This window comes from Musca domestica, unplaced genomic scaffold, assembly GCF_030504385.1.
Source record: "Musca domestica strain aabys unplaced genomic scaffold, Musca_domestica.polishedcontigs.V.1.1 300, whole genome shotgun sequence".
In the NCBI taxonomy this organism is placed as follows: Eukaryota; Metazoa; Arthropoda; class Insecta; order Diptera; family Muscidae; genus Musca; species Musca domestica.
In genome coordinates, this window is record NW_026712301.1 from 264,252 (window position 1) to 291,801 (window position 27,550).

Sequence of the window (27,550 nt, forward strand, 5' to 3'; positions counted from 1 at the left end):
ATTGTTTTTGTTTTCGTTGTTTCATTGCTGAACATGTTTATTCTCTGCATATTCCTGGGGATAGGATCCATCCGAAAATGCCCCTTGGCAGTGGCATATTTGTTAAGCTTTTCGTGTTAAACATCAAAAACCAACGGGCCAAAGAAGAAAAAAAAATAACAAAATATTTTAATGCCATGCATATTCACATGTATGTGTATGTATGGGTGTCACTGCATTTGTAAGTGTTGACTGAGTGTTTTGTTACTTTTTTTTTGTCAAATTGTTGAGGATATGTTTCTGAGCAAAACATTTGTCACTACTTTGTTCCCAGCTTGAGCTACTTTTGACCGTCTGCCTGGCTGTCTGACGTTTTGTCATCGCCGCTTGCCATTTGCGCCATAATGAATAGAATGTCGCTTCATTATTTTCTTTTGCTGCGTTCATTCGCCACATCATTTGAAATGTTGAGACCGACCGAAGAGAAGAAATGTCGCATTTTGTCAATGTCACTCTCATAAAACAGAGCTGGTAAGTGCGGTTAGTTTGTTGTTGTTGCTAGTGGTTTTGTTTTCAATTTGTTTGTTTTGTTTTCACGGGAATAAAATCGTAAAAATTTTGACATGTTTTTAGGTAGTTTTTGAAGAAAAAAAAAACCTGTGCAATATAATAACCTGGAGGCAAATGGGTAATGAAACGATATTTTTACAAGGGAAATAAATATATATTATATAGAAATATATATTCTTGTGAAATTCATAATTGATTTTTGTGAAATTTTCAGGAAGCTATAATTTTGGTAATAAATAAACATACTTTTTCAAATTAAGAAATTGTTTTATTAGCACAAATACAGGAATACATCTATAAAAAGGATTTTTTATAAAAAAAAGTACGCAATTCTTTAAAGCGAGAACTTTTAAAGGACCTTCAAACCATAGGGCATATCAAATCACTGTTTTATATATTTTCTAATATTTTATTTATAATTTCATCATTGATTATTTTTCAAATCATTTCAACAGTAGCCAATTCCAAATATTTTCGCTTCAAGCGGTGAATAGTAGACAAATGAATATGACGTTCTTGACAGGAACCTCTTTTGGAAAAGAAAAATCGAAGACAATAACCTTGACTGTAATATTCAAACTTTACTGATTCTCAAACTGTGACACCAACAGTTGCCACCCTCTTTTCACAACTTTCATGTTCCCTTCTTACTGGTAAAGCTATGTTCACACTCATGTAATTTTTTATTTTAAGTATCCTATTGGAACTAATCTAATGTAAAATGTATTAAAACAAACTTAAAATAAATCATAATATGACATGGTAAAACAATAAATAACTCTCAGTGACGCATTTGAATTAGGTAGCACTCGGCGTTTAGTATCGCACAAGAAATGCTGCCATAAAATAGTGCCAAGATTCACTAAGTAGAACTAAGAAGGTAAAGGCATGCAATCATATATTTGTCATTCCGTTTGTAACATCACTAATGGATTTTGAAAAAGTTTAACGGCATTATTCAAACGGTCTTACTGGTATTTGTAGCTTAAAGTGGAACACGTTTGAACTCAGATACTTTTATATTAAAAATGCTTTCTTCTTATCCAATAATGGGAACCATCTTTAGCCAAAGATGGGAACCTGTTTTCTATGCAGATACATTTGACAAGGTAAATTACAGAAAAGGAATGCATTGATAGCTTTTACAATTCCTCTGGTTGATCTTTACTATAAAATTCTGTTTTTGTATGCACCCATTGAGTCAAAAATGAGCTTCGTCGCTGGACAAAGTTGTTCTTTTTTGAGCTTCCTTAACAGAGAACGTATTTTGATGTAAAATGCAATAATTTACAAGCATTCTTCGTTTACATGTTATTAAATTAAGATTGTAAAGTCATTTCAAGTAAGCATATCCATCTCTGCATTTTCTGTAATTTACGTTGTCAAATTTCACTGCATAGAAGACAGTTTCCCATCTCTGATTTGTGTATATGCAATGAATTTATGACAACATTACTTATTCAAACGAAATCCACAAAAACCTTTTCTTGCATTTCTTTTGATAGTAAATCTGGCATTACAACACCCACAGATAGTAGTTTTTTTCTTACAACTTTCTCAAACTTATTCTACACTATCATTTCCCTTTCCCCAATTGTCTTACCTAGTTCATAGTTCATTTCAGTGAATCAATGTCATGAACTTTCCATTGTCTGATGTTTTTAACATTTGCCTCTTCATATTCGTAACAAAGTTTTTCTTTTGACTTTCCTCTCCTCATTCTATTCGGCATATTGTTTCTTCTTTCATTCTCAACTCGGTGGCAAACAATCGATGTCAATGTCGATAGTAACGATAAGATACTTTAAAAGAGGTTATCGATTGTTAACTTTTTCTTTTGTGGAACAATTGACTTCCTGAGGATTTTCCCGGAGAATTGTTTTGTTTCAAGATAAAAGAATACAAAAAACATTTAAATTATTATAAATTTTACAATTATACGAAGAAGAAGCATTTACAACAAAGACTACAGAGAAAACACGAAATACTTTGTCCTAGTTTGCATTTGGCCAAGAGGCAATAGCGAGTAAAGGATGGAGGCCGTTCCAAGGCTTCATATGCTTTGGTTTCCAAGCAAATCAAGTCCTGAAGGAACATCTTTTGCCGGTTTGAAAAGGGTAAGTTTTGGGATCACCTGATGTGGACCCTAAAAACCGTGAGAAAAAAAAGAAAAGCCACTGCAATTACATTGTCGTTGGCTGTCTGAAGGGGGGTCATTGTTAAAGGAAAATCTGAGTCATCGTTAACGATGATTTGATTATTGAGTCTTGTTATTTTTGCAATTTCAACTGCCTGCCTTTGTTTATGTTTTTTTTGTCTCTCATTACTGTTGTTTGTTTTATCTTATTTTCTTCCAGTATATTGCCGAATTTTATCAAGAAAATCCCGATAATTACTCCAAAGAGTTGTATGCCTTGGAAACATTGCGAAATCAAGCCTTGAATACCCCCAAAGACAACTGTGCTATATTGAAACGCTACTTTTGCCAATTGGAATCCCTGCTCAATCGCTTTCCCAAGTTGCGCGACAAAAAGGTCATATTTCAATTCACTTGGAAGGATTTGTACAACAATAAAGTACACGAATACAATGACATCGGCTATGAACAGGCTGCAGTGCTCTTTAATATTGCCACAGCCCATACCCAGGCTGGGGCATCAGTTGATCGCACCGATGTTGAGGGCATGAAATTGGCCTGTACCCATTTCCAATGTGCCGCCTGGGCATTCGGAGAGATACGTGAACGTTACATAAACATGGATGAGTTTGGTGATTGTTTCACCACTGAACTGTTGGTGTTCATGCAACAGGTATCTCTGGCCCAAGCCCAGGAATGTATATTGGAGAAGTCGCTGATTGATAATCGCAAGCCGAATATTGTGGCCAAAGTCACGGCCCAGATTGTGGTGTACTATGGAGCCGCCCTGGCTGCCTTGCTGACGGGGGGAGATGATGGTCCTGTGGCCTCTGTGGTAGATTCTACGGTCTACAAACAATGGAAGAAATATGTTCGTTTTAAAATTTCCTATCTGAACTGCATTTTGTATCTGTACCAGGGCCAACATGCAGAGGAACAAAGAAAAATGGGAGAACGGCTAACTCTGTTCGAGGTAAATTGTTGACAAATTGATATGCGTTGATATTTTAATTTGTTTCTTTTTACTTCTAGGCCGCCTGGGAAAAACTTGAGGAAGCACGTAAAGAATCCAAGGGCCTACCAGATCAAAAAGAAATCAACGAATCATTGATATTCACCGCCGATGTTGTCGAGGGCAAACGCAAAAATGCCAAAAACGAAAATGAATTTATTTACCATGAAACAGTACCCGAATTGGCCACCATAAGCGCAGTTCAGGGAGCCAATTTGGTGAACGGCATAAGTTTTTCGGTGACAGATCCAGAGGTAGCCGGCGAAGATATATTTGCCCGTCTGGTACCCATGAAAGCCCACGAGGCCAGCTCTCTGTACAGCGAAGAGAAGGCCAAACTTTTGCGTAAATATGGAGCCAAAATTGAAGAAAGGGACAGTGAGTTGGCCAGTTTTATGAGCTCCCTGACTTTGGACAATTTAAACATCAACGAGGAAAAGGCCAATAAAATCCCCCAAGGCATTGTGGATCGCTGTGCTGCTCTGAATGCCAACACCTTAGCCATACCGCAGTTGGTGGCTTCCATGTCACGTTTGGCCGAAATATGTACAGATGTTGAGGCCAACCTCAAGGAGATATCACAAATTCTGGCCCAAGAGGATAAAGAAGAAAAGGAGTTTCAGCAACTCACCGGCGTTCAAAGAACCCCAAATGCCCACATAACCGAATTGTCTCGGGAATATCAGAAATACAATGAAGCCCATAACAGAGCAGGTGAATCGAATGATACCCTGCGCAAAGCCATGGAACTGCATATAAACAATTTGAAAATATTGGCCAAACCTTTGCAAGAGATACAGCAATCAGTGCCGAAATTGAGTTCGGAACTGAATACAGCCGAGGTATTTAAGGATGTAAAACTGATTGTCAATAAAGTCAATGAAATGAAGGCCCAGCGATCCCAGTTTCATGCTGATTTGCGTATTGCCGTAAATGATGATGATATAACATCGAAAATCATTGCCCACGATTCGGAGGAAGAGTTGCAGGGGCTGTTCGAACGGGAGTTAGCCAAACATGAACGCCTCACACAGCTAATTGATCAAAATCTACTGGCCCAGGATAATATCTTAAAGGCTTTGACAGAGTCCTATGCCAAGGCAGCACCGGTGTTAAAAACCTTGGCTGATGTAAAACATAAACGGGAGAGTTTCTTTGCCTCGCTGGCCGCATCTTATGATGTGTATGAGGATCTGTTGGCCAAGTCCGCCAAGGGATTGGAATTCTATAACAAATTGTCGGGTAAGGTTGAATGAGATTGTTTTTGTATACCTCAGTTATTTAAAGTGTTTTTTTTTCTTTTTAGCTAATGTCCAAAAACTTTTGTCACGCTGTAAATCCGCACGAGATGTACAATCTGAAGAGAGACAACAGCGCCTGAATAGTGTGGCCAATAAACCATCAAACCCTTCCCCATTGCCCACGGATGCAACATATTCCTCTCCCACACCGCCCACAACGCATACTCCCAAATTACGTGACTACTTGAAAGCCAAAAATGCTGCCAAGGAAAAGAACATGGCATTGGGTAACAGTCCAGCGGCCTATAATTCTAGTGCTGCCCAATACATACCACCTGTCAGGCCAAATCCCTTGGGTTCTGAAAATCCCACACAGGCTGTTTGTTCTGGAGGCACTTACTATCCGAACACAGCATCAGGAAATACTGTACCACCGCCGACAGTGGGCCCCAATGAACCACCACCACCGTACAGTTTGCAACAGCAGCAATATTTCGATCCCAATGGAGCTGGCTATACAAATCCCATGTTTTACCAATATCAACAAAATGTGGCTCCGCCGGCCTACAAGCCGCAGGCATCTCCCAACTCTCAGTTTACAAATTTGAATGTGAATATGGCAAATTTGTCATTGCAGCAAAACAACATGGCAAATAGTCCCAAAATGCCCTACACCTCAAGTCCCTATAATGGAGGGACGGGAAATGCAAATGTTTTCATGAATCAAAGTCAGGGAAATAACACCATTTCCTCATCCACAAATCTACAACAGAATAACTACAATGCCTTGCCTTCGGTGAATAATCCACAAATGATGGGTACCTATGGTAACATGAATACCCCACAGGCTCTGCAACCACAGTATATGCCAACGGGAAGTTCAGTTTACAATACATCAGCTGCAACAATGTCTCAACAAATGCCTGTGGCCTATACCCAGGCCTATTCCTCTTCATCGGCGGCCTCCAGTGCTGGCAATTCAACCCAAATGTATAGTCAACCCGTTGTCACCACAGCTACCACAACTGCAACACCGCAGCAATATTTGTATGGAACCACAGCAAATTATCAGCAAAACCCAACCTTACCCAACAACAACAACTTCAACCAATCCCCTGCCCCAAACAACATTAGCAACACAAATGTACCTCCCAGTCAACCATTGTATGTGGCCACCAATCCAATTGTACCACCACCTTCAATGCAAGCTCCATATATTGTAAATAATCAACTTCAAGGAACTCAGCCTTTGCAACAATTTCAGGCTGGTGGTCAGCCAGTAAATCAAAATATGCCTGGGCAAAACATTAATCCCCCCATAAACAATGCCATCCCTTCAAGTCAGCAACATCAACAGCAAATGATGACACCAGCATCATCAGGTGTCTCGGGACAAACAAACAATTTCTCCAACATGCCTTTGGTGGCGAACAATTTACCAAACCAAGGTGCACCTAATGTGATGGGAATGCCAGCGTTAGCTAATGGCCAATTTTCAACAGGTTCCAATTTAGCAGGTCAACCTGCCTATAATTTGACGGGCAATGCTTCTACCGTACCCCCTCAAACTCCAGCCAGTGGAGTAACAAACCCAGCGAATGCAGCTTCACCAGCAGTTAACACAACTCAAGCTAACACTACAACTACTGGCGGAGCCTTGAGGAAGACATCTTCGTCCACAATGCATCCTGGCTATAGTTATAATCCACAGAGTGGTACATTTGATTATGGCAGTGGTTATCATCAGGCAGCCCCCAATAATCAACCCTTCTATGGCCAATATACTACCGGGGCTCAACCCATCAATTCACAGGTGGGCACAACAGATTCACAAAGTTCGGGGAAAATCAATTTATCCACTGGATTTGATGTAAGTATTTTTTTCCTCAACTGCGTATTTGTATTAATTTATCAATTTTCCAGGCCCCCATAATTTCGCACACCAAGACCAGTGGCCCGGCCATTAAACCAGACGTTGTAAAGCCGACAAATGAAAGTTATTATAATCCACCCTATGGTTATAAGAAGAACAGTGTTGATGCCCCAACACCCAATCCCCAGACACCAACAACAAATACCCCCATGCAACCGGCTACCAGTCAACCAGCAATAAACTATGCAATGCCACAGCAAAATTTCTATCCTCAACAACAACAGTCGGCAACATATATACAAAGTGGTATGGGTACTACGGCTAATACCCAAACCACCAAGAGTGTCAATACCTATGCCACAAGTAGCCAGCATACACCGGCAACACCTAAACACCAAGGAGAACAGCAACAGTCACCTATGCAGCAGCCACCAGTGCAGCAACCACCCTTGCAGCCAACAAATGTCACACCTAAAACTTCTAAACCAGCACCCACACCACAGCCGGCCAAGGCAGCTCCGAAAACATCCAACATTGATTTGTTGTCGGACATAGATTTCTCTGGAGCCATGGCTGTACCACCACCAATATTACCGGAGCCTGTGTTGAAACCAGTGGTTGTCAATAGTCCACCGGCCAGCCAGGTGGCAGCTGAAACGCCACCTAGCAAGCCAACATTAGCTACAGAAGTGATCACCCCAGAGGTTGTGGAAAAGTCTAAACATGTTGCGGTATGTTTGAATAGTTGCACGGAGCCCCAAAAGGAAATGTCTTTGTTGCATTGAGGGCTCAGGTTCTTAGAGATAGTCTTCTGTAGATATAAACTACTCAGAAATGGGTCTTCCGTAAATTTAAGGTTTCTAGGACCCCTAGCCTTCTGGTATTCATAGAAAACTTTTAGAGGCATTTTAGTGATAGGAAGTAACCCTTTAATGGCCCTGAAGATTTTTTTCTTAAAAGCAGTAAACTTCTAGAGGTATTCCATAAAAGGTGATCTTTTGACAAACTCCTTAAGTAGAAGTAATCCTGGGGTCATTTCTCTTTACTTTGAAAAATTTTAAGACGACCTGTATTCTTATGAGTTCTTATGCGTCCTGTTAGCTTATGCTTCAGCGTTTTTCTAGTAGCAGACGACCTTCTTTTTGTTCTATTCTAATTATTTTATTTAAAAATCTCCTTTCCAGGACTATGTCAATTCTCTAACAACCACTCCCATGGATTTAACATCTCCCGTTGATTCGCCAGCAGTGCGCAAAGCCAGTTTCGATAATCTTTCCAATTGTTCCGATCTAAGCTCCTTGGATAATTTCGATTGGGATTCCACCTCAATGCGCAGCACAGACAAACACTTCAATGTGGGTGACAAACATTCCATAATTTCTTCGGCCAATTCCACATTCCAAATGAAACCAATTGATCCCTTTACCGATGATAAAACTCTAAAATATTTCCACAAAGAAGTGGAACGTTTTGAAAAGATTGTCGATTCTTTAAATGTCAAAATGTTAAATGGTCATACAACATTGTCAACGAAGTGGAAGGAACTGCATGATCTACTGGCCAAAGATGCCAGCAGTCGTAGTACAACAATAGCAAAATTGTTCCCAGAAAAGAATCGTTCTTTGGATTGTCTGCCCTATGATCATGCTCGTGTTAAATTGGACAAGGAGACTGATGATTATATAAATGCTGCCTACATAAAGGTAGGGTGGTAGATTTTCGTGCGATTTCGAAGTTAAGTTCAATTTTTGTTTTCCATTTTTTTAGAACCTTGGCAGTGGTTGTCCCAATTTGATAATTGCCCAGACTCCCCAGCAGAATACCATCAATGATTTTTGGTCTATGGTGTGGTCACAAAAGGCCCGCACTGTGCTCTGTTTGCATACACCAAATGAGGTAAGTAAAAAGGGGATGGATTTCTCTAATAATAAATAAACGTTGTTTTGAGACCGACAATTTTGCAACAACAAATTAATTAATGCCCACTCTGTTCGATTTTTGTAATATTAATTTTTTCTTTTTCCTCTAGATGTTGGATCCATTTTGGCCCCAAACCCTGGACAAAGAATCCCATTTTGACGATTACACCGTGAAATGTGTGAAAATAATACAATTATCCCATTGTGTGGAATATCAATTGAACTTGAGTATGTTGGGCTCTGATGTCATCATACAATTGGCCATACTACAAATAAAGCAATGGACTAAGAGGTTACTCCGAATTGCAAATTTTTTTTTTCAATTAAATATTTAATTTTTTTTTTTCAATTTACAGCACACCCTCCATGGTTGTGGGCATTGCTCGTAATGCCGCACAGGCCCATCAACAGCGTTGTATGGATTTCAATGACCCTCAATCACCATTGATTATGAATTGCTTGACAGGTTCGGAGAGATCCGAATTGGTGGCTGTGGCCATTTGTGCAATTTTGGCCACCCAGAATAAGCGACCAGTTCTCATTAGTAAGGCAGCAATGTTAGATTTTAAAGACCATTATTTAATACCAATTTTTATTGCAGATGTCGTTGATGTTTGGCATCGAATTTGCCAGCAACGCCAACAGGCCTTGAGAGATATCGAAACATTGGAGGAGTCTTTGCAAATTGTTTTAAATCATGCCCATGATGTACTCAACAAACGTATGTGAAAATGCAGTTTCAAGAAATTTAGTGGATAATAATTATTTTTATACCTCTAGGTGGCATCATGACTTCATATCAAATGAAGATTGCACCACAGGTTACCGCCCAGGAAAAGCAGGCCACTAAAGATCCCCTAAACGATTTGGATGCATTGTGGAAATTGAAATCATAATTACACGAAATGGAAAAATTCCACAAAAGCAGCAGAGTACAGACTTGAGCAAATAACTAAACTATTTTATATGTGTATTAATGAACAAACTGACTTTAGAATTTGAAAAAGAAAACCTCCCCCCTTCTAAAGGCCTTTGTGAGGAAAATGTTACAGAGAAGAAAAAAACAAAACAACTAATTGTTTAACATTTTTTTTATTATCATTGGAAACGTTTCAGAAACATAAAATATATTTAAACGAAAAATGACTACAAGGCCAATGTGAGGTCGGCCAAGTAAACTTTAAAGAAAGTCAAATCACAATGGTGATAAAACTTTAAAAGGTTTATTGGCAAAAGTAGTCTTCTTGCCCGACCTTATGTAGGCCTTGAACGACTATTATCTAAAAAATATATATGTATTATTGGAATTCATAACAAAAATGAAAACTAAAAAAGAAATTGTTAAACTTCTATGAAAAATGAAAAGTATTTATAACCTTAGAATTTCATTATTGATCTTTATTATCATTTATATATCTCTTTTGAAAAACAAAAAATACCCATCCACGTTGATAAAAAAAATCTCTATATACTTGCATATACATAGCTATATTATATTCTTTATATATTTTCAAATTATATTCATATATAAAATTATATTACCAAATTGGACATGGCACGTTTAGAAACATATATATTACACACACACCCCCAAATACCATTATACATACATTCAAATAAATAAAACTTATTGAAAAATTGGAAATTAAGATGGAGGGGAGTTTCACTTGAACGGGAAAGTTTCGATGCAAAAATTTGAAGACTGATTTTTTATAACTGAGCCTTTGTCACCCGAAATAAGGGGGGCAAATTCTCTCATTCGATATGAAATGAATCGAATCGATCGAAATAATTTTTTTTCATGATCATTTTTGATCGATAAAAATTAACCTCAATTTCAAAATTTTTTCGATATCGCATAAAAGAATTTGCGCCGCAACTAGTTATTTTTTGTTGTTGTAACAGTAGTACATGTAAGTGTTTACGTTCTGCTAATCTGGTTCAAGCTCCAGGTTTAACAATTCGGATTCTTTAAAGGGCTTTAAGCGGAGATCTTCTGGAATGAGTTGGGTAGGTTTGGCTGTGCAATTAAAGAGGTGCAGCGCATTGTGCGGGCCTGTATCACACGGCAGGCAGACGTCACGCACATCTTCGTCAATTCGTGTCCAATACGAATTTAGACGACTACACCATCCTGAACGTAATTGCGTCAAAACTGCCCTGGTTTGTCTAGGGAACCGACGTTTTTCAGCTGCAATGGATAAGGTGGGGGTGAACTCCGAGGACGGCATTCATTTTATAACTGTTAATAGCATCCGCGTCGGTATGAATGCCAGTCAGACCTGCCTGATAAGCTTCTTGATCTAGAGGTTCTCTCTTATAGCGTTGGACCTCCCTCTCTTCTTTGTAGAGAGGCTAGAGAGGGTATATATCATTTGATACGGCCAAAATGTGCCTCATAGAAATAACGGTTTTAGAACCTAAGTCTCTTTCAGGATATCCTTCGGGCACCTCCCACACAAAATGTCAACATTTTCAAAGAAAATAATTTGCTGCACAGAAAGAGAAAGTATAATCCCATTTTGCTTCAACTTTGCAAATCCTAATATTTCCATCAGTGCTAGGTCAAGTGCGAAAATGGACAATACCGGTCCAGTCCTTCTAGTACCTCCCCCACAAAGGGTCAAAATTTTGAATAATTATAATTCTTATAAAATGTGATGTAAGAGTCCGATTATCTTCAAATTACACACATCACAATATTTTTATTAATCCAAAGGTCTGCTGTTAAGATGGATAATATCGGTCGCCTCCTTCTGCCCTTCCCCACAAAAAGTCGTAATTAAAAAAAAATATATATTTTTTGCACAGAAAGAGAAAACATAGTCCGATTTTGTTTCACTTTTCCAAATTCCAATATTTGCGTCAGTGCTAGATCAGGTGTGAAAATGGACAATATCGGTCCACTCCATGAAGTACCTCCCCCACAAAGGGTAACAATTTTGAATAATAATAACTCTTATAAAATGTGATGTAAAACTCCGATTGTCATCAAATTACACACATCACAATATTTTTATTTACCCAATGTCTGGTGTCGGTCCACTCCTTCTGATACCTCCCCCACAAAGGATCAAAATTTTGAATATTCATGAAGCTCATAAAACACGAAATTAACACCCGATTCCATTAAGACTTGGCACATCTCAATATTTCCATCAACACAAGATCAGCTAAAAAGATGGTAGAGATCGGACCATTCCCTCTGGTATCTCCCCCTCAAAGGGTCAAAGTTTTGAATAACCAAAACGACCATAAAATCAGAAATAAGCATCCGGTTCTCTTCAAATTTCACATATCACAATATTTTCATTTACTCAAGGTCTGGTGTGAAGATGGAATATATCGGTCCACTCCTTTTGGTACCTCCGCCGCAAAGGGTCAAAATTTTGAATCCGATTACATTCAGACTTGGTACAACTCAATATTTCTATCAACCCTTCCTCTGCCTTTCTGGCTACGTTTTTTGGATATTTTTTTGATATTTTCAGAATCTGCTCTGAAGAAAATTAAATTTTTTTACTGCGACTCTCACCCCCGAAATGTTGCGGACGGCATTTCTGGCATTGTCGGAACTTGTAATGAGTTCATTTGTTGGAACTTTTTTTTCTAACATTTCCAAAAAAATTAAAACAAAAATTTCTTTTTAAAATTTTTTTATTTAACATTTTTTTTTTGTTAATTTTACTAAATTGTTGTTGTTGTTTTTGGTTTTAGTTGTTGTCGTTTATTTTTAGTTTGTTTGTTTGTTTACACAACTACAATCATGAAAAATATATCTAAAAAAATTACATTTAAAAATTGTGTTGTTTTTTTTTTTTTGTTTTTATTTTGGTTTTCAATTTTTCATTAGTTATTTGCAAATTTATTAACGTTATCTTTTGTTGTTGTTGTATTTCATAGTTATGGTTGTGAGTTGCTGCCGTTTAGTGGTTAATGCCTTTAACACTGAGCAAACATTTAACTATTTTGTTGTGTTTTTCTTTTCTTTGTTGTATTTACTTAAAAAATAAATTAATTAGCGCACCAATGTAAATTATTTTTTATTTATTTTTATTTTTTTCAATTCTGGCATCATCTTTGTCCCCTTAAACTTTACACATTTAAATAAAAAAGCAGTCTAATTGCAAACAATTGGTTTCATTTATTTTTTTTTTCGTTTTGTTTGGGTTTTGGCCTTTAAAATGTTTTTGTTTTTTTTTTTATTTAAATAAATAATTTACACAAAATTTTGTCGTTTTTCACGTTTTTTTTTTCATAGATGCATGTTTTGAGATTTAAAAAAAAAATAATAAAATCGAAATAATACACCTGTATCCAAAAAAAAATTTGATGGGCCCAATTTTTCCCACAGGACTAGTTTTGGAGTTGGGCTGCCTGTTACCTTTTGTTTGGGGTGTTATACCCCTTTTTTTTTCTTTTCAAAAAAATATTTTTTTATTTTGTTTTTATAATACTTAAATTATTATAACAAATCACAGTACATAATGTAGCATTTTTTTCCATTATTCTTCAAGCCTTGTAAAAAATAATAAAAAAAATTGGCTTTTATTTATAGAGAAAAAATATTCAAAAATAATTTACATAGTTTTTAGACATTTTTAGAATTTATGTTTTTTTGTTTATATAAAAAATAGAGTTATATAAAAAATATTAAAGGGGAATCATAACAATACTTAGGATGTTTTATAGATATATATATATATAACAGTCATGGAAGCAAAATATAAAAATTTTGGGGGTATTTAAAACTAGAATATACAATATTCGAGTTATATATAAAAAAACTTAGACTTAAAAGGCTGCCAAATTTTATATAATATTAAAAAATACTAACAAATTGTCATGATAATTTCCATAAAAAAATCTTCAAAAAATTGACTGAGGACCCCTTCTACCTGTAGAAGACGTATTCTTACTCAGAGTCATGATTTTTATTAAAAACTCTCCAAAAATTTAGCTTAATGAAGACCCCTTCTACCCAAAGAAGACTGTAGACTTCTTCTGACTCTTAGCTAAATTCCGAATCTCATTGCTGAGAAAACTCAAACCAAATATATTAAATAATAAAATGATATCCCGAAGACCCCTTCTACCTGTAGAAGGCTTAAAAAAGAACCAGTAAAGAAAGTCTTAAAGTCGGGCGGCCCCAATTTTATGATACCCTACACCACTTTGCATATTTAGTAATTTAAAGTCCAAAGGATCTAATATATAAGAGGAATATCCTCCTCCGAATCGATTTCTACAAAACTTGCCGAGTTATTTATGCCTTTTCAATTCGGGCTTATATTACCCATTTGGTGCACAATTAACTTGAAATCGCATAGAGATATACATGAGAGCTATATCCAAATCTGAAGCGATCTCGATAAAATTTGGCAAAGACATTTATGATCTGTATTTGATATGTTTACCCAAATATCGTTGTAACAGAGTCCATATTACGGCTGGGGAGAACGAAAATAATAGATTGGTTAAACAATATATATGGGAGCTATAGCTATATCTGAACCGATTTTGGCATACTCGTTTCTATGCTCAATTTGGTCATAAGTGCCAAATTCCATCCCATATGGGTTAATATTACACATTTGGTGCACAATAAAAGCAAATCGGACGAATATATATATGGAAGCTATATCTAAATTTTGAACGATGGGGTTCGTCCTTGGCTCAAACAAATGACTTGTGGAAAATTTTCGTGAGCTCTTTTCTGGACTGCTAATCTGGACCCTCTTCAATGTCCAAATTTTGGGGAGTAAGCTACTCTTATGGACTGATGTCAAAGATCCTCTGGTGTTAGTTGGGTAGGTTTGGCAGGTCTATGAAAAATATGTAGAGTTGGACAGTGGTGTTTTACCGTGGGGACAAAATGGGGACAATAGAGAAAGTTGCCTTTTCTATTCGCCTTGGCTGGCATATTTGCCTGGCTTCAGTAGCTGGAACACACTGCCCTCATCCTTGTTTCCTAGTCCAACCAACAGCTAAAAAATTAATTCCTAAACCCCCTTCTACCTGTAGAAGACTTTTTCCTTCTCATGACTAATTTCGAGAGCTCTTTTCTGGACTGCAAATCTGGTCCTGCTTCAATGTTCAAATGTAGAAAGTCAGCTACTCTTATGGGCTTATGTCCAAGATCTTCTGAAGTAAGCTGGGTAGGTTTGGCGGGGCAAAAAGATGCAGAGTTGAATAGTGGCAGAGTAAGTGCTCTACCATTTCACTTTTTGCCTTTGCCGACATCTTTGCCTGGCTTCAGTAGCTGGACCACGCTGCCCTTGATCCCTTGTCGAACCGACAGCTAAAAAATGAATTCCTAAAACCCCTTCTATCTGTAGAAGACTTCTTTCTACTCATAGTTAATTTCGAGAGCTCTTTTCTGGACTGTTAATCTGGTCCTGCTTCATTGTCCAAATTTTGGAGAGTAAGCTACTCTTATGGGCTGCTGCCAAAGATCATCTGGAGTGGGCTGGGTTGGTTAAGCGATTCGCCTTTGCAGGCATATTTGCCTGGCTTCAGTAGCTGGACCACGCTGCCCTTGATTCCTTGTCGAACCAACAGCTAAAAAATTAATTCCTAGAGACCCCTTCTACCTGTAGAAGACTTCTTCCTACTCATGGCCAATTTTGGGAGCTTTTTTCTGGCATCTTTGCCTGGCTTCAGCAGCTGGACCACCCTGCCCATGTCCACCCAACAGCTGCCTCATAAATGTTTTACAAATTAAAGTGAAAAAAACGAAATAAATAAATAAAAAAATCAAATCCTAAGCCCCGGCTAAGCGCTGTCGTATAAAACCCACTACATCTACTTGTTCCTTGCTATCTTTTCGTATTGTATTCAAACATAATCTTTAGGTTTCTTTGCTTGTTTGTTTTTGTCCTTAATCCTTTACGTCATATCAAAAAAACAACTGCGGTTAGTCACAACATCTGACACATAGTAGTAGTAGTAGTAATAGTAGTGGTAGTAGCATTAGAATATCTCTCTTTTTACACACACACATATGTATATATATAGTAAATGTAGTATTTTAGACATTTGCAACACATATGGGTTGCATATATATGTATATACAAGTGGACCTCTACCTGTAGGTTTGCATTGTAAAAAAACACTTAGAAAATAAACACCTTAGAGGACATCATTATCATCGTGGAGAAAAATATAATACAAATTCTTGTTGAAGCTGTCATCGTCGTGTAGGTCATATTTTTTGTTATATTCCATGGCACAAACAAAAAACACACAGCTTGGGAGGATTTTCAGTAGTTCATAATGTTTTTCGTTTTGTTCTTCTCCAATTCCAAAAAGCATGGTCAAGGGTTTGTAAATTAGTAGACAACGTGACATAATAAAAATAACGTTTAAAAAACCCATCGTTGGTGCTCATCACCCTGTGACATTGCCAACTCCTCCTCCTTCTCCTCCTCCACTTTATGTCCATCATCTCTTGTTACTGTTATCAGCTTGCAAATCTATTTCACTTAGCAGCGCCCAATTTTCGCTATCCCCATGCACATGTAAACGTATTTCCTTGATGGCCCCAATTTTCACATCCAGCGAACCCTCGGCCACACCCATATTATCAAATGATCCCACTATCAGATAACCATCTGTTGTGGAATTATATGAACTCCAGACCCCAGAGCTTTCACTCAATGTATCGGCGGGTAGAATTTCAACAGTTGTATTATAAAAACGATCCGAAGGATGTTCTGAATTGCCACTGCGAAACAGATAATGCTTCAGCAATGTGGGTTTTTCAAAAATAAACTGCACCAAATCGCCGGGTTGTGGCAGAAGGCCCCAGAAATAGGTCTCACCACGATATGCCCTTTTTAATTGGTAATTTTTGTAGGGCGAAATATTCGTTTTCACCTGCGCCGGAGGATTATGATTGTGGGCATAAAATGTGGGCACCTTTGAGCCAAATTGTTTGTCCTTGAGCTTTTGCACTTTTCCCTTGAGCGATGAGCTTGTACCAATATGCTGGAACAGTGAGGGTCTATAGTGCAGCCAATATTTGGCCTTCTCCTGGTTGCAATGCTTCTGATCGAGATCATTACGGCACACCTTTGATTCCATGAAATAGGCTAACAGCCAATCGACTGGTTTGTCATTGTAAAACATTTGGAAATACGTTATGAGATAAGGCAATTCGGCCGATTTGAACATTTTCCCTATGAAACCCAATTGGCAAAAGTCTAGCAGGAACCAGGGCGGCTGATCCGGTTTGGTCAAAGCGCTTTTTGTGATGGCAAACTTTTTCATTGTCGTTATAAAGTGGCGTTTAGCCAGAATGTCATCTTCAAGTTGGACATAAAATGTGCCTGGAATAAAAAAGAGAGGGAGGGAAAGAGAGAGAGAGAAAACAAAAGAGAATTAATTAAACCTTTTCGACTTAAATTGAGAAATTCCTAACGAAAATTTCATTCCTGTCCAGCCAGGCTTAATTAAAAAATATCTATAAAAATGTCCAATCCATCCGAAGGGCTGAACTGAACATTTTTTAAAGAAAATCCTCAAATTCAGCCAGGGGGCTGAATTGAAAATTTTCTAAAGAAAATCCTCAAATTCAGCCAGGGGGCTGAATTGAAAATTTTCTAAAGAAAATCCTCTGAATTGAAAATTTTCTAAAGAAAATCCTCAAATTCAGCCAAGGGGATGAATTGAAAATTTTCTAAAGAAAATCCTCAAATTCAGCCAAGGGGCTGAATTGAAAATTTTCTAAAGAAAATCCTCAAATTCAGCCAAGGGGCTGAATTGAAAATTTTCTAAAGAAAATCCTCAAATTCAGCCAAGGGGCTGAATTGAAAATTTTCTAAAGAAAATCCTCAAATTCAGCCAAGGGGCTGAATTGAAAATTTTCTAAAGAAAATCCTCAAATTCAGCCAAGGGGCTGAATTGAAAATTTTCTAAAGAAAATCCTCAAATTCAGCCAAGGGGCTGAATTGAAAATTTTCTAAAGAAAATCCTCAAATTCAGCCAAGGGGCTGAATTGAAAATTTTCTAAAGAAAATCCTCAAATTCAGCCAAGGGGCTGAATTGAAAATTTACTAAAGAAAATCCTCAAATTCAGCCAAGGGGCTGAATTGAAAATTTTCGAAAGAAAATCCTCAAATTTGTCTAAAGAAAATCCTTATTCATCCCGGCTGCATTGAAAATTTCCTATAGAAAATCCTCACATTCAGCCGAGGGGCTGAATTGAAAATTTTCTAAAGAAAATCCTCACATTCAGTCGAGGGGCTAAATTGAAAATTTCCTAAAGAAAATCCTCATTCAGCCTAGGCTGGATTAAGAATTTCTTCCATCCAAAACTGTTATAATTGAAATAAATTCGCTTTTTACCTTTCGTTTGCGCATAGGCCATTAAATAGGCAAAATCCAAATTCTGTTTACTTCTCCACTTGACCCTTTCCAACGAGTCGTTCAATGTTATTCTCAATTTATCAAAATTCGGATAATACGATGGCGAGGGGGCTATTATTTCTATGAGGCCACATTCGAGATAAGGCTCAAAGGCTATTTCCACACTTTTGGCTATGTTCTGTACATTCTCGGGCTCATTTTCGCCAATATAGACAATGATCAGAGTCTCATTCTGTTCCTCTTCGTTCATGTTTTCGATTAGATTGTGCAATGTACCCAAAAGATAGGATTGCTTTTCTCGCATTACCGTTGGTATGCCCAAGACAATGCTAACATCGGAACGTCCTCGGGAACGTAGTAAAGCGGGACGCAATGAATTTGGATCGTCGGAGAGATGGGGTAGGAAATGATAGGCGGTTGGCAGGCGTACATTTGAGGAGCCGGACAAATGCATTTGCTGGGAATGCAGTTGAGAGGCATTGCGGAGAATTTGTCGGGCCTCGGCGGAGAGGCCATCGAGCAGGGAGGCCGGGGCTGAGTTGATGAGGCTGGTGGAGTTCTTATCCAGCAAAGCGGGAGCAGGAGGAGCAGCAGCTGGTATGGCCGTAACACCATTGCTGGTATTCTGTAGTTGTATGAGATATTGCGACAGCAGGGCAACATCCTCCTGACGCGTCCTATACATCGTCTCCAGATACTGCAGACGCATGTGACACTCACCCAAACGTTGTGACAACGCCTGTTCGGTGGATAGCTCTGGACCCATTAGCATTAGTACAATAACACATGGCAACAAAATTAAGACTAAGGTCAATAAAAGACAGCTACGTTGGCGTATTTTAAACATTGTTTTCCGTTGTCGATTTTCCGTTTTTTGTTTAAACAAAAAGATTTGTTAAATAAATAATACAAAAATAAAGAGAGCGTTTAATGAATGGTTTCGTTTTCAATATGGCAAAGGCAGCGGCGGCGGCGGCACAACGACTTTCAATTGTGGACTGTGGCGTTGCAGGGAGTAGAGGAAAAACGTAATTTTGCCAAAATGGGAATTTTTGTTTGGTGAGAGAATTGGTTTTAATTTTTTTCTTCTTGTCCTTATCTTTCGAGTAAAAATTGTTTTTAAAAGTTTTTCGTTTGTTACGTTGTATAGTTGTAGATTTTTAGTTTCCTTTTTTGTTTCGATATTTATGTAGACAATGTAAAGATGGCAGAAAAATATATGTAAATTATTTTTTGTTTAAGGTTAAATTCATTCATGGCTTTGTCGTCGTCCAACAACAATCATCGAAGACTTATCCTTCTTAGAGTTTTATAAACATTTTGGTATTGCAAAGCTGTTGTTTTGTTGAGTTTGTGTAGTTTCAGCAATCCCCTTTAGGTTTAATTGATGAGTAGCGTCGCGAGTAGCCGGGTTTCTTAGTTCTAGTCCTTTTTGCTTATAAAATATAGAATTATCTGCTAGTTTGTAGTCAAAATTTCCTTTTCGTTGAGTTTGTTTATTTTGTTATATTTTCGCACAGTGCGATTTTTGTGTTTGTTTAGCTATTTATTAAGCAATATTGAAATAAACAATTCCATCTCAACAATTCCATTTGTTGCGGCTGCTGAATCATTCAAAATAGTTTGCTGTTGCAGCGTTGTCATGGCATTGGCGCTCTCTGGAATGATATTGAAAAAATGAAAAACATAATTAAATAAATTAATCTTTTAAGCTTCAATAATTCGAAATATTAGATAATTCTAAGATTTTAAATTCTCAGCTATAAGCATGACTTGAATAATAAGCTTGCATGATGGTGATTTTCTATGAAAATTTCGAACGAGGATAAATCAAAGCAACTCCTCCGCGGCTTACTAGAAAGTTCTTTATCAACATTTCAATTGACCTGCCTAGGCCGAATGCGAGGATTTTCTATAAAAAAATATCCAATTCAGCCCCACCACTGAGTTTGAGGATTTTCTATAAAAAAATGTCCAATTCAGCCCCACAGCTGAATGTAAGGATTTTCTATAAAAAAAAATTAAATCCATCCCCACGGCTCTTAGTTAAAACAATTTTTTTTTCATGTGTATAACAGTTTTATAACAGGCGTACAACTATTATATTTTCACCCCAACTATGATACACCAAAACTCCATTAAAATACAAAATAAGTGTTTTGTAAAACTGTTATACAACTTAAATATTCTTCTAAATAATGTCGAACAGTAGTAGCATTCAAAATATACCAAAATACATACATTTTGCAGTGTATAACAGTTATGTGAAACTGTTATACTGGCACCAAATTGTTGTAATTACAAAAGAATCAAAAAATTTGGCCAAGCTACTATAACATGTTTGAAAACTGTTACAGAAAATTTCACTGTAACTATGATACCCAAAACTCCATAAAAATACACCTATTTTAGTGTGTATAACAGTTTTGTAAAACTGTTTTACAACTTAAATATTCTTCTAAATAGTGTCGAACAGTAGTAGCATTCAAAATATATTAAAATACATAAATTTTGCAGTGTATAACAGTTATGTAAATCTGTTATACTAGCACCAAATTGTTGTAATAATAAGAGAATCTTAAATTTTGGACAAATCACGGTAACATGTTTGAAAACTGTTATTGAAAATTTTATTTCGGCCGCCTCGACTGAATGTGAAGATTTTCGTTTGGAAGTTTTCAGTTCAGCCCCACGGCCCTTAGTTAAAATACAGTTTTTTTCATGCGTACAATAGTTTTTTAACATGTGTACAACTATCATACCCCCACTGCAACTATAATACCCAAAACTTCATCAAAATACACCTATTTTAGTGTGTATAACACTTTTGTAAAACTGTTATACAACTAATATACTATTCTAAATTATGTCGAACAGCAGTAGCATTCAAAATACATCAAATTATATATATTTTGCAGTGTATAACAGTTATGTGAAACTGTTATACTGGCACCAAATTGTTGTAATAACAAAAGAATCCACAAATTTCATCAAAAATAATTAAATGCACACATTTTCATATCGATAACATGTTTGAAAACTGTTATAGAAAATTTTCATATCGGCCGCCCAGACTGAATTTGGGGATTTTCGTTAGAAAATTTTCAATTCAACAGCCTCAGTTGAATGTGGGGACTTTCGTTAGGAAATTTTCAATTCAGCTCTTTAGTAGAATGCGAGAATTTTCGTTAGGAAATTTTCAATTCTAAAATGCGGAAATGTACAATACAGTCCCACGGCTAAAGGAGGACTTTTTATGAAAAAAATTCAATTCGGCCTCGACTGAACATAATTTTTATATTAAAATTTATATCTTAAGAGGAAATCCTATGTTAATTTTCCACTTTTCGCAAAGTTAATTATCACACGCACATACTTCTGCTATTAAATCGCTGTCTCTAATTGCCGGTTAATCCAGAGACATGACAATTTTGTTGTTGTTGTTGTTAATTTTTGTTGTTATTCTAATTCAAAACACACATCAAATGTGTTACTAATTAATGTCAAACGTCAAACAGAGCAAGGAGGTAACACGCTCGTTGAATCACGCCAATAATAAAGTCGTCGAACACACACTCACACGCACACACACGCGATTATTTATGATTTGCAGTTGGACATTTGTAATTTTCAAAACGATTCAATCTGAATGAAGCGTTCAATTGCGCTTTATCTCCTAACTGACCGCACTTAGGCTTTGCTTTTGTTATTTTTTTCTCTCACAATAAATTAATGTCGTCGCTCTGTTAGTCAGATAGATTGTCCCGACGTTTGTTATGCGATGGCTTGTGACACTGGGAACGCATAATAACGACGCTATTCACATGACCGGCTTGTGGAGGAGACCGTGTAGAACTAAGTTCAGTTGCCTAGATAGAATTGAACGTTTTGAGTTCAAAACGTCGTCGCCTTCGTCGTTTTCCACAATAATGACGACAACAACAACAACAATGGCAACAACTTGTGTGTGTTGGAGATACACTTGCTCTTGTCTTGTCAACAAATGTGGAAATACATTTGGTTTGCAATGAATAGACAGCCACATAGATGAATGAACGAAGCGGGTCCTCCTCCTTAGCGGCAGGTATGAGGGGCACGTTTTGATATTTTTCCCTCTTCCTTTCTTGTCCAGCACATTTAACAATCACGGCTATTAAAATTAATTAACTTATAGTTTGTGTTTTTTTTTTCTTCGTTTAATTTTCTACTCTTTGGGTTCCGTTTATATTCTTTCATTGGCGGGTTTTCTTTGGCCATGCAATTCGTAATAATTGCATGGGGTCCAATCGATGTGGGGTGCTCTTAATTTGGGGGATATGGTTAAGGGTATCATGCAAAAGGTTTGCAACCTATAAATAGTTAAAGCAAAAACAAAAGGTATGGCGGGAATAAACAAAAGAGGCAGAACTGAAGGATATTAGGAAATACAAACACACAAGGAAAACAATTAGGAAAAGTGAAAACGGCATTGGGCAGTGCAAAAAAAGTAGAAAAATATATGCCCTACAGCAGGGGAGAAATATAATAATCCAAATTAAAAATATTTTGAAAGTTATCCCTTCGCTCTAAAAATTGTTTCCTTGTCCCGATTCACACGCAAAAATTCCGCAGGAAAAGTAAATTTCTCGTGAGAAAAAAATTGGAGTAGATCAAGGTTCATTTAAAATTTCTGATGGTCCTCTCCTACAAAAACCTGTATATAACAGTTTTTTAAGTCTTATACAACTATCATAGCCTTACACAAACAATGATACCCAAATTCGCATCAAGAATATACACATTTTTGTGAGTATAACAGTTTTGTGAAACTGTTATACAACTGATATACTCTTCTAAATGATGTCGTACAGCAGTAGCATTCAAAAAATATCAAAATACATAAGTTTTGTAGAGTATAACAGTTATGTGAAACTGTTATACTGGTACCAAATTAATGTAATGACAAAAGGATCTAAAAATCTCAACCAAAAATAGTTAAATGTACACATTTTCAGATGGATAACATGTTTGAAAAACTGTTATACCGATGCAAAAATTTTAAACTCTTACAAGTTCGATGCTATAGTTACATGCAAACATTTTCATTTAGAGTATTTTTTGGAAGAAGTCCGTTTGCTTTCCTAGTAAGAATCGAGTCTTTTTAGGAAATATATCAGGCATTTCCTGCAGGTCCTCTACAAATTAAGCAGTAAAGGAGCTCTCTTCGAAAACGGTCGTTTGTAGGGAAAGTTAAAATCGAACCGTTTAAAGCAAAGGTTTTTTGAAAATCGTGGTTTCATCGCACGTATCCTACGTCAGACACCGAAAATTTTCCATTATTAACCGCTCATAAGAATAAACACAATATCACTGTTATTTTCCCTGCCCTGCATCCGCCCTTGATAGGCACAATTAATAAAAGCAACAATATATGGATAGAGAGATATGAGCAACACATCATTCGAGAGTCACAGTTTTTTTCCAGTTGTCATTGTGCTGCATGGCGGAAAGTAGTAGCATTTATGTTGCTACGGGGGCCATTCATTATTCGCCGCGCATTTCATTCTGATATGTCAAAGACACATGTGGTCTTCTGGCACACAGACACATTAACGTCTGCCTCCTTTGTGGAGACATTTCTATTATATTTATTTCATATGGAAGACAACAATAACAGCAACGACAACAAGTCAAATGCAAAGAAGGGCGAAGGTTATGATAGATAGTTAAACAGGCAAAAGGAAAACAACAATAGCAGCAACATTGTTTGTTTGCTTGCTTGCTTTTCCCTTGTTTGTTTTCTGCCAACTTCTAAGCTTACAAAACTAATTCCGCCCATTATTTATCCATTATATAGGAGACGGTCGTCTATAGAACTTTGGTGGCAGAAGCAAGGGAAAGGCCGTAAAGGAAATACTTTATGTGAATGTACGTTTGCTTCCACACTGGCGAGAGGGGACTTTGTTTCCAATCAGACTTTTTTTGACTCTTTTAATCTTTGATCTATGGAAATTTAAAATTGTTACTATTAGATTAAGTCCTTGTGATTTTTCTGGTAATTTGGCAATGCATGTCAGCAGCAACGATAGGCTCAGTATCAGATTTCCATATGAGAACTTGGAGAAATGTAAAATGAAATAATTTAATTCTAATTTTAAATTATTGATTTGTTTTGAGCAATTTCTGCCTTGGCCAGTTGCTTAGTATGACAGAGGTAAATGCCATTGTCCTTGTGCATTGTCTACGTGGAAAAACAAAAGGTTTTAATGTCCACATAACCAAGTCTGTAACAGAAAAAAAATATTTATATTTTAATAGTGATATTGTTTTTCATGTTTTTCCTTCATTCTTTTTTAATCAACCATTGTTTTCAGAGTGTTGTTTTTTTAAATGATAAAATAGGAAACATGAAAAACAAATTCATGCTATCAAAAAAATTCCAAAATTAGTCAGAAAAAAAAACTAAACATGGAACTGATATTAAAATACAGCACGAAAAAAATTAAAAGCAATTCGATGTCATTAACAAAAATATACAAACATATGTATGTAGGTGCGAACCAATATTTCGAAACGAAATCGTTGATATCTTATATTGCACTCGGATGTTCCAAATATTTTCTAAAATGCACACTAAAGAGAGTACAAAAATTTCATAGAAAATCTTCAATTCAGCGCCCTCGGCTGAAATGTTGCAATTCAGCGCCTAGCTTAAATTTGAGAATTTTATGTAGAAAATATTCAATTCAGCACCACGGCTGAATGTGAGGATTTCTTCTAAACGGTCCGGTCCATTTACGCAGACAGCTTCCAGATAGATGAAGGCACTGGTACTGGCGTATTCTACTCTAACTCAATCATTAAACACTCTTTTAAGATCAATGATATTTGCAACGTTTTTTCAGGTGGAGATTCGAAAAGTCAGCATAACAGGACCAGTAGTAATTTTTGTACCCTTTCAAAAGACCATTTCAATGTTACTTTTCTGTGTACTTTGAACGACACCGGAGCTAACGTTTCCTATTAAAATTCAATCATTTAAAGGTTCATATAAGTAATTTTCAGGCAAACATCTGCCTCAAGAAGGCAGCCGAAAAGGTAAGAGAACTCTACAGCAAGAGGACCATAACAGCGCCCCTCAAACTTCAAGAAACTCCTTCTTAAAATACGTGAACTCATTATGCTTTGTTGGGCCACACGGCATAGGTATTTGAGAGGGAAATAAAATGGTTGACGTCGATTGATCTACATATTAAAGAGATCAAAACCATATGTAGGTTAGGTTAGGTTAAAGGATGAGCGTTTGTATCAACAACCTCTCCAATCGGAGACTAATTGGTCCATTGTGTTCATCGTAATTTAAGAAGATAGGAGAATAAAATAGGGAGGAAAGAAAGAAATGAATAACGGATAGTGAAGAAGCGAAAATCTGTTAAAGAGTAGAGAAGTTAATAGGTTTGCATCCACGGTGTATCAGCGTGTCGTCCTTAGCCATTTTAGCTTTCTGGCTAACTGAAGAATGACTGCTGGCTGTATGTCGGAGAGGGAGGACAAGTCTGGCAGAATTTGCTTACCCAGTAGCCTTTGTCTCACTCCTATAAGAGTTGGGCGTTGGTAGAGTAAGTGCTCCACCGTCTCAATTTCTTCCTCGTCCTGACAAGGACTGCAGTATTCAGTGTCGTCAAGAGGACTTTTAGAAATTTTTAACTAACTTTCATCTATTCCATTCTTTCTCAAAGGAAACTCACTTTTCCGGCAGATTTTTCAATTTTTTTTTAGAAAATTCTCATTTCAGAACTGTGTTAGCATTTTAGCCCCAGCTGAATGGGATTTTTTTCAGTCTCGGCTAAATGAAGCTTTCCAAGGAAAATTGCTATAAGACTTTCTATTTTTAATTCAATCATGCGGGATATGATTTTCCTTCGAAAATTTCCAAATGCATTATTTATTTATTTAGTTTTTGTTTAAAATTTTTGTTTATGTTTCAAATCTCAATATGTTTGCCATAAAAAATTAATGTGAATTTATCAAAACTAGAAAATAAATAAACAAATGTTAGGGAGGAGTTGGCATAAAAAAATTGTTCCAATTAATTTCACTCAATGGCCCAAGGCGGATGGATGGTGGGTGGTCTGGCAACAAATGAGGAGGAGGTGGGGTGGGTGGTGTATGGCGATTAAAACACATGAATGAATATCGATTTTCACTGCACGGCCAAGTGCTTTCAATGAAATGAATGCTTATCAGAAAGCAATTATCTTGGCAATTGGGTAAATTTAATTAATACAAGTCTAATCGCTGTAGATAGTAGTAATGTCCACAAACGCTGATGTTTGTTGTGTGTATACTTGGTAATGTTTATTAATCGTACGACGATGTCAATTACCTTTTTGGTTGGTTGAAGTGTGCGTTTGATATTTGATATAAATTACGACACTCCACCAATTAATTAATATACAAAATAAGCGACACACCACAACAACTACGGCACCAGTACCGGAAAACAATCAATTCGACTCATTATTTAATTACAACACATCATATGTCAATCTGATTAATCAGATATTGCATTTTATTATTATTTTTTCACACCATCAGCAACAACAATTTCACAAAAAAAAAAAAACGAAAAAAAGGAACTGGAATAGCGTTTTTTGTTTTTGCTTTTGTGATTTTGCAATAACCACCTACTTTTCATTTTTGTATCACACACTACTTTGCATTTCGTTATTTCATTTCGTCATTTTATTTTCTCTGGTCTTCATCTCGTTGCATGCTATTATTTAATATGCTCTACTTAATTTATTCCTATTTTATGTTATTACAATTTTTTTTTTATTTTTATTGCATTTATAATTTTATCGAAAAAATGTTTCAAACGATTCAATTAGCACAAACACATCTACACCAATACACTGAGAGTTGCGAATGAAGGAAAAGGCAACACAACGAATGTGTAGAAATTGAAGAGGCAACACACCGCAACAGATGTTGGTTCACTTAAGGAAAAGAGGAACAAGTGTCGAATATGTGTATTCACCGAATGAACCAATGGTTGTGTGTGAATTAGGGATACATAAGTCTACTTTCAATAGAATTGGTTTTCGACTTCCTTTCAATAATTCCAATACCACAGAGAAATAACAGAGAGTTGTTTTCTATCCATCATTCGTTTCTAAAACCTGTAAGAATCTACTAAAGGGCGAATTTTAAGCTGTCACTTTTTGGAAACACAGGTTTAAACAGCTGTGTCGATGCGACTACCTGCATTCTTCTACCATGGATCAGACAGAAGCATTGCAAAAGCTACCAACGTATCCGGAAAAAGTGTGGTTTGTGAATTGGTGGCATCATTGAACCGTATTTCTGCAAAGATCCTGCGAATAGTAACGTAACTATGAATGGTGAGTGCTAACGTAAGATGATATTTTATATTTTTTAGCCAAAATGTAAGAATATGAAGCTTTTTAC

The 27,550-nt window shown here is 36.6% G+C and overlaps 2 protein-coding genes across 6 annotated transcripts; one reads left to right on the forward strand and one right to left on the reverse strand.

Moving 5' to 3' along the window:
* The first annotated feature begins 2,365 nt into the window (after window positions 1-2,365).
* LOC101891664 (tyrosine-protein phosphatase non-receptor type 23) lies at window positions 2,366-10,380 on the forward strand. The gene is made up of 11 exons (XM_005188097.4): window positions 2,366-2,666; window positions 2,907-3,659; window positions 3,719-4,940; window positions 5,005-6,809; window positions 6,863-7,543; window positions 7,997-8,515; window positions 8,580-8,708; window positions 8,842-9,023; window positions 9,088-9,275; window positions 9,333-9,452; window positions 9,512-10,380. The coding sequence occupies exons 1-11, from the start codon at window positions 2,583-2,585 to the stop codon at window positions 9,625-9,627; spliced, it is 5,799 nt and encodes a 1,932-aa protein (XP_005188154.2). The 5' UTR covers window positions 2,366-2,582; the 3' UTR covers window positions 9,628-10,380.
* Window positions 10,381-15,726: 5,346 nt separating this feature from the next.
* On the reverse strand, window positions 15,727-27,069 carry LOC101891834 (alpha-1,3-mannosyl-glycoprotein 4-beta-N-acetylglucosaminyltransferase A). 5 transcript variants are annotated; one of them, XM_059124874.1, is made up of 3 exons: window positions 26,771-27,069; window positions 18,080-19,758; window positions 15,727-17,061 (listed from the first exon to the last, which is right to left on the reverse strand). In XM_059124874.1, exons 2-3 carry the CDS (start codon window positions 18,945-18,947, stop codon window positions 16,175-16,177), a joined length of 1,755 nt encoding a protein of 584 aa, XP_058980857.1. In that variant the 5' UTR covers window positions 18,948-19,758; window positions 26,771-27,069; the 3' UTR covers window positions 15,727-16,174. The 5 variants fall into 5 exon arrangements, with proteins under 5 accessions (XP_058980857.1, XP_005188156.1, XP_058980858.1 ...); XM_005188099.4 differs by lacking the exon at window positions 26,771-27,069 and adding an exon at window positions 26,466-26,716; XM_059124875.1 differs by lacking the exon at window positions 26,771-27,069 and adding an exon at window positions 21,824-22,246.
* Between the last annotated feature and the right edge of the window lie 481 nt (window positions 27,070-27,550).

Bases quoted from the DNA above. Each gene is read 5' to 3' on its own strand.
- LOC101891664 (XM_005188097.4), top strand. From the start codon at position 2,583: ATGGAGGCCGTTCCAAGGCTTCATATGCTTTGGTTTCCAAGCAAATCA. The intron at 7,544-7,996 runs GTATGTTTGAAT...TCTCCTTTCCAG, and splicing joins AAAAGTCTAAACATGTTGCG to GACTATGTCAATTCTCTAAC. The intron at 9,024-9,087 runs GTTACTCCGAAT...TTCAATTTACAG, and splicing joins ATAAAGCAATGGACTAAGAG to CACACCCTCCATGGTTGTGG.
- LOC101891834 (XM_059124874.1), bottom strand. From the start codon at position 18,947: ATGTTTAAAATACGCCAACGTAGCTGTCTTTTATTGACCTTAGTCTTA. The intron at 17,062-18,079 runs GTAAAAAGCGAA...TTTTTATTCCAG, and splicing joins GGCCTATGCGCAAACGAAAG to GCACATTTTATGTCCAACTT.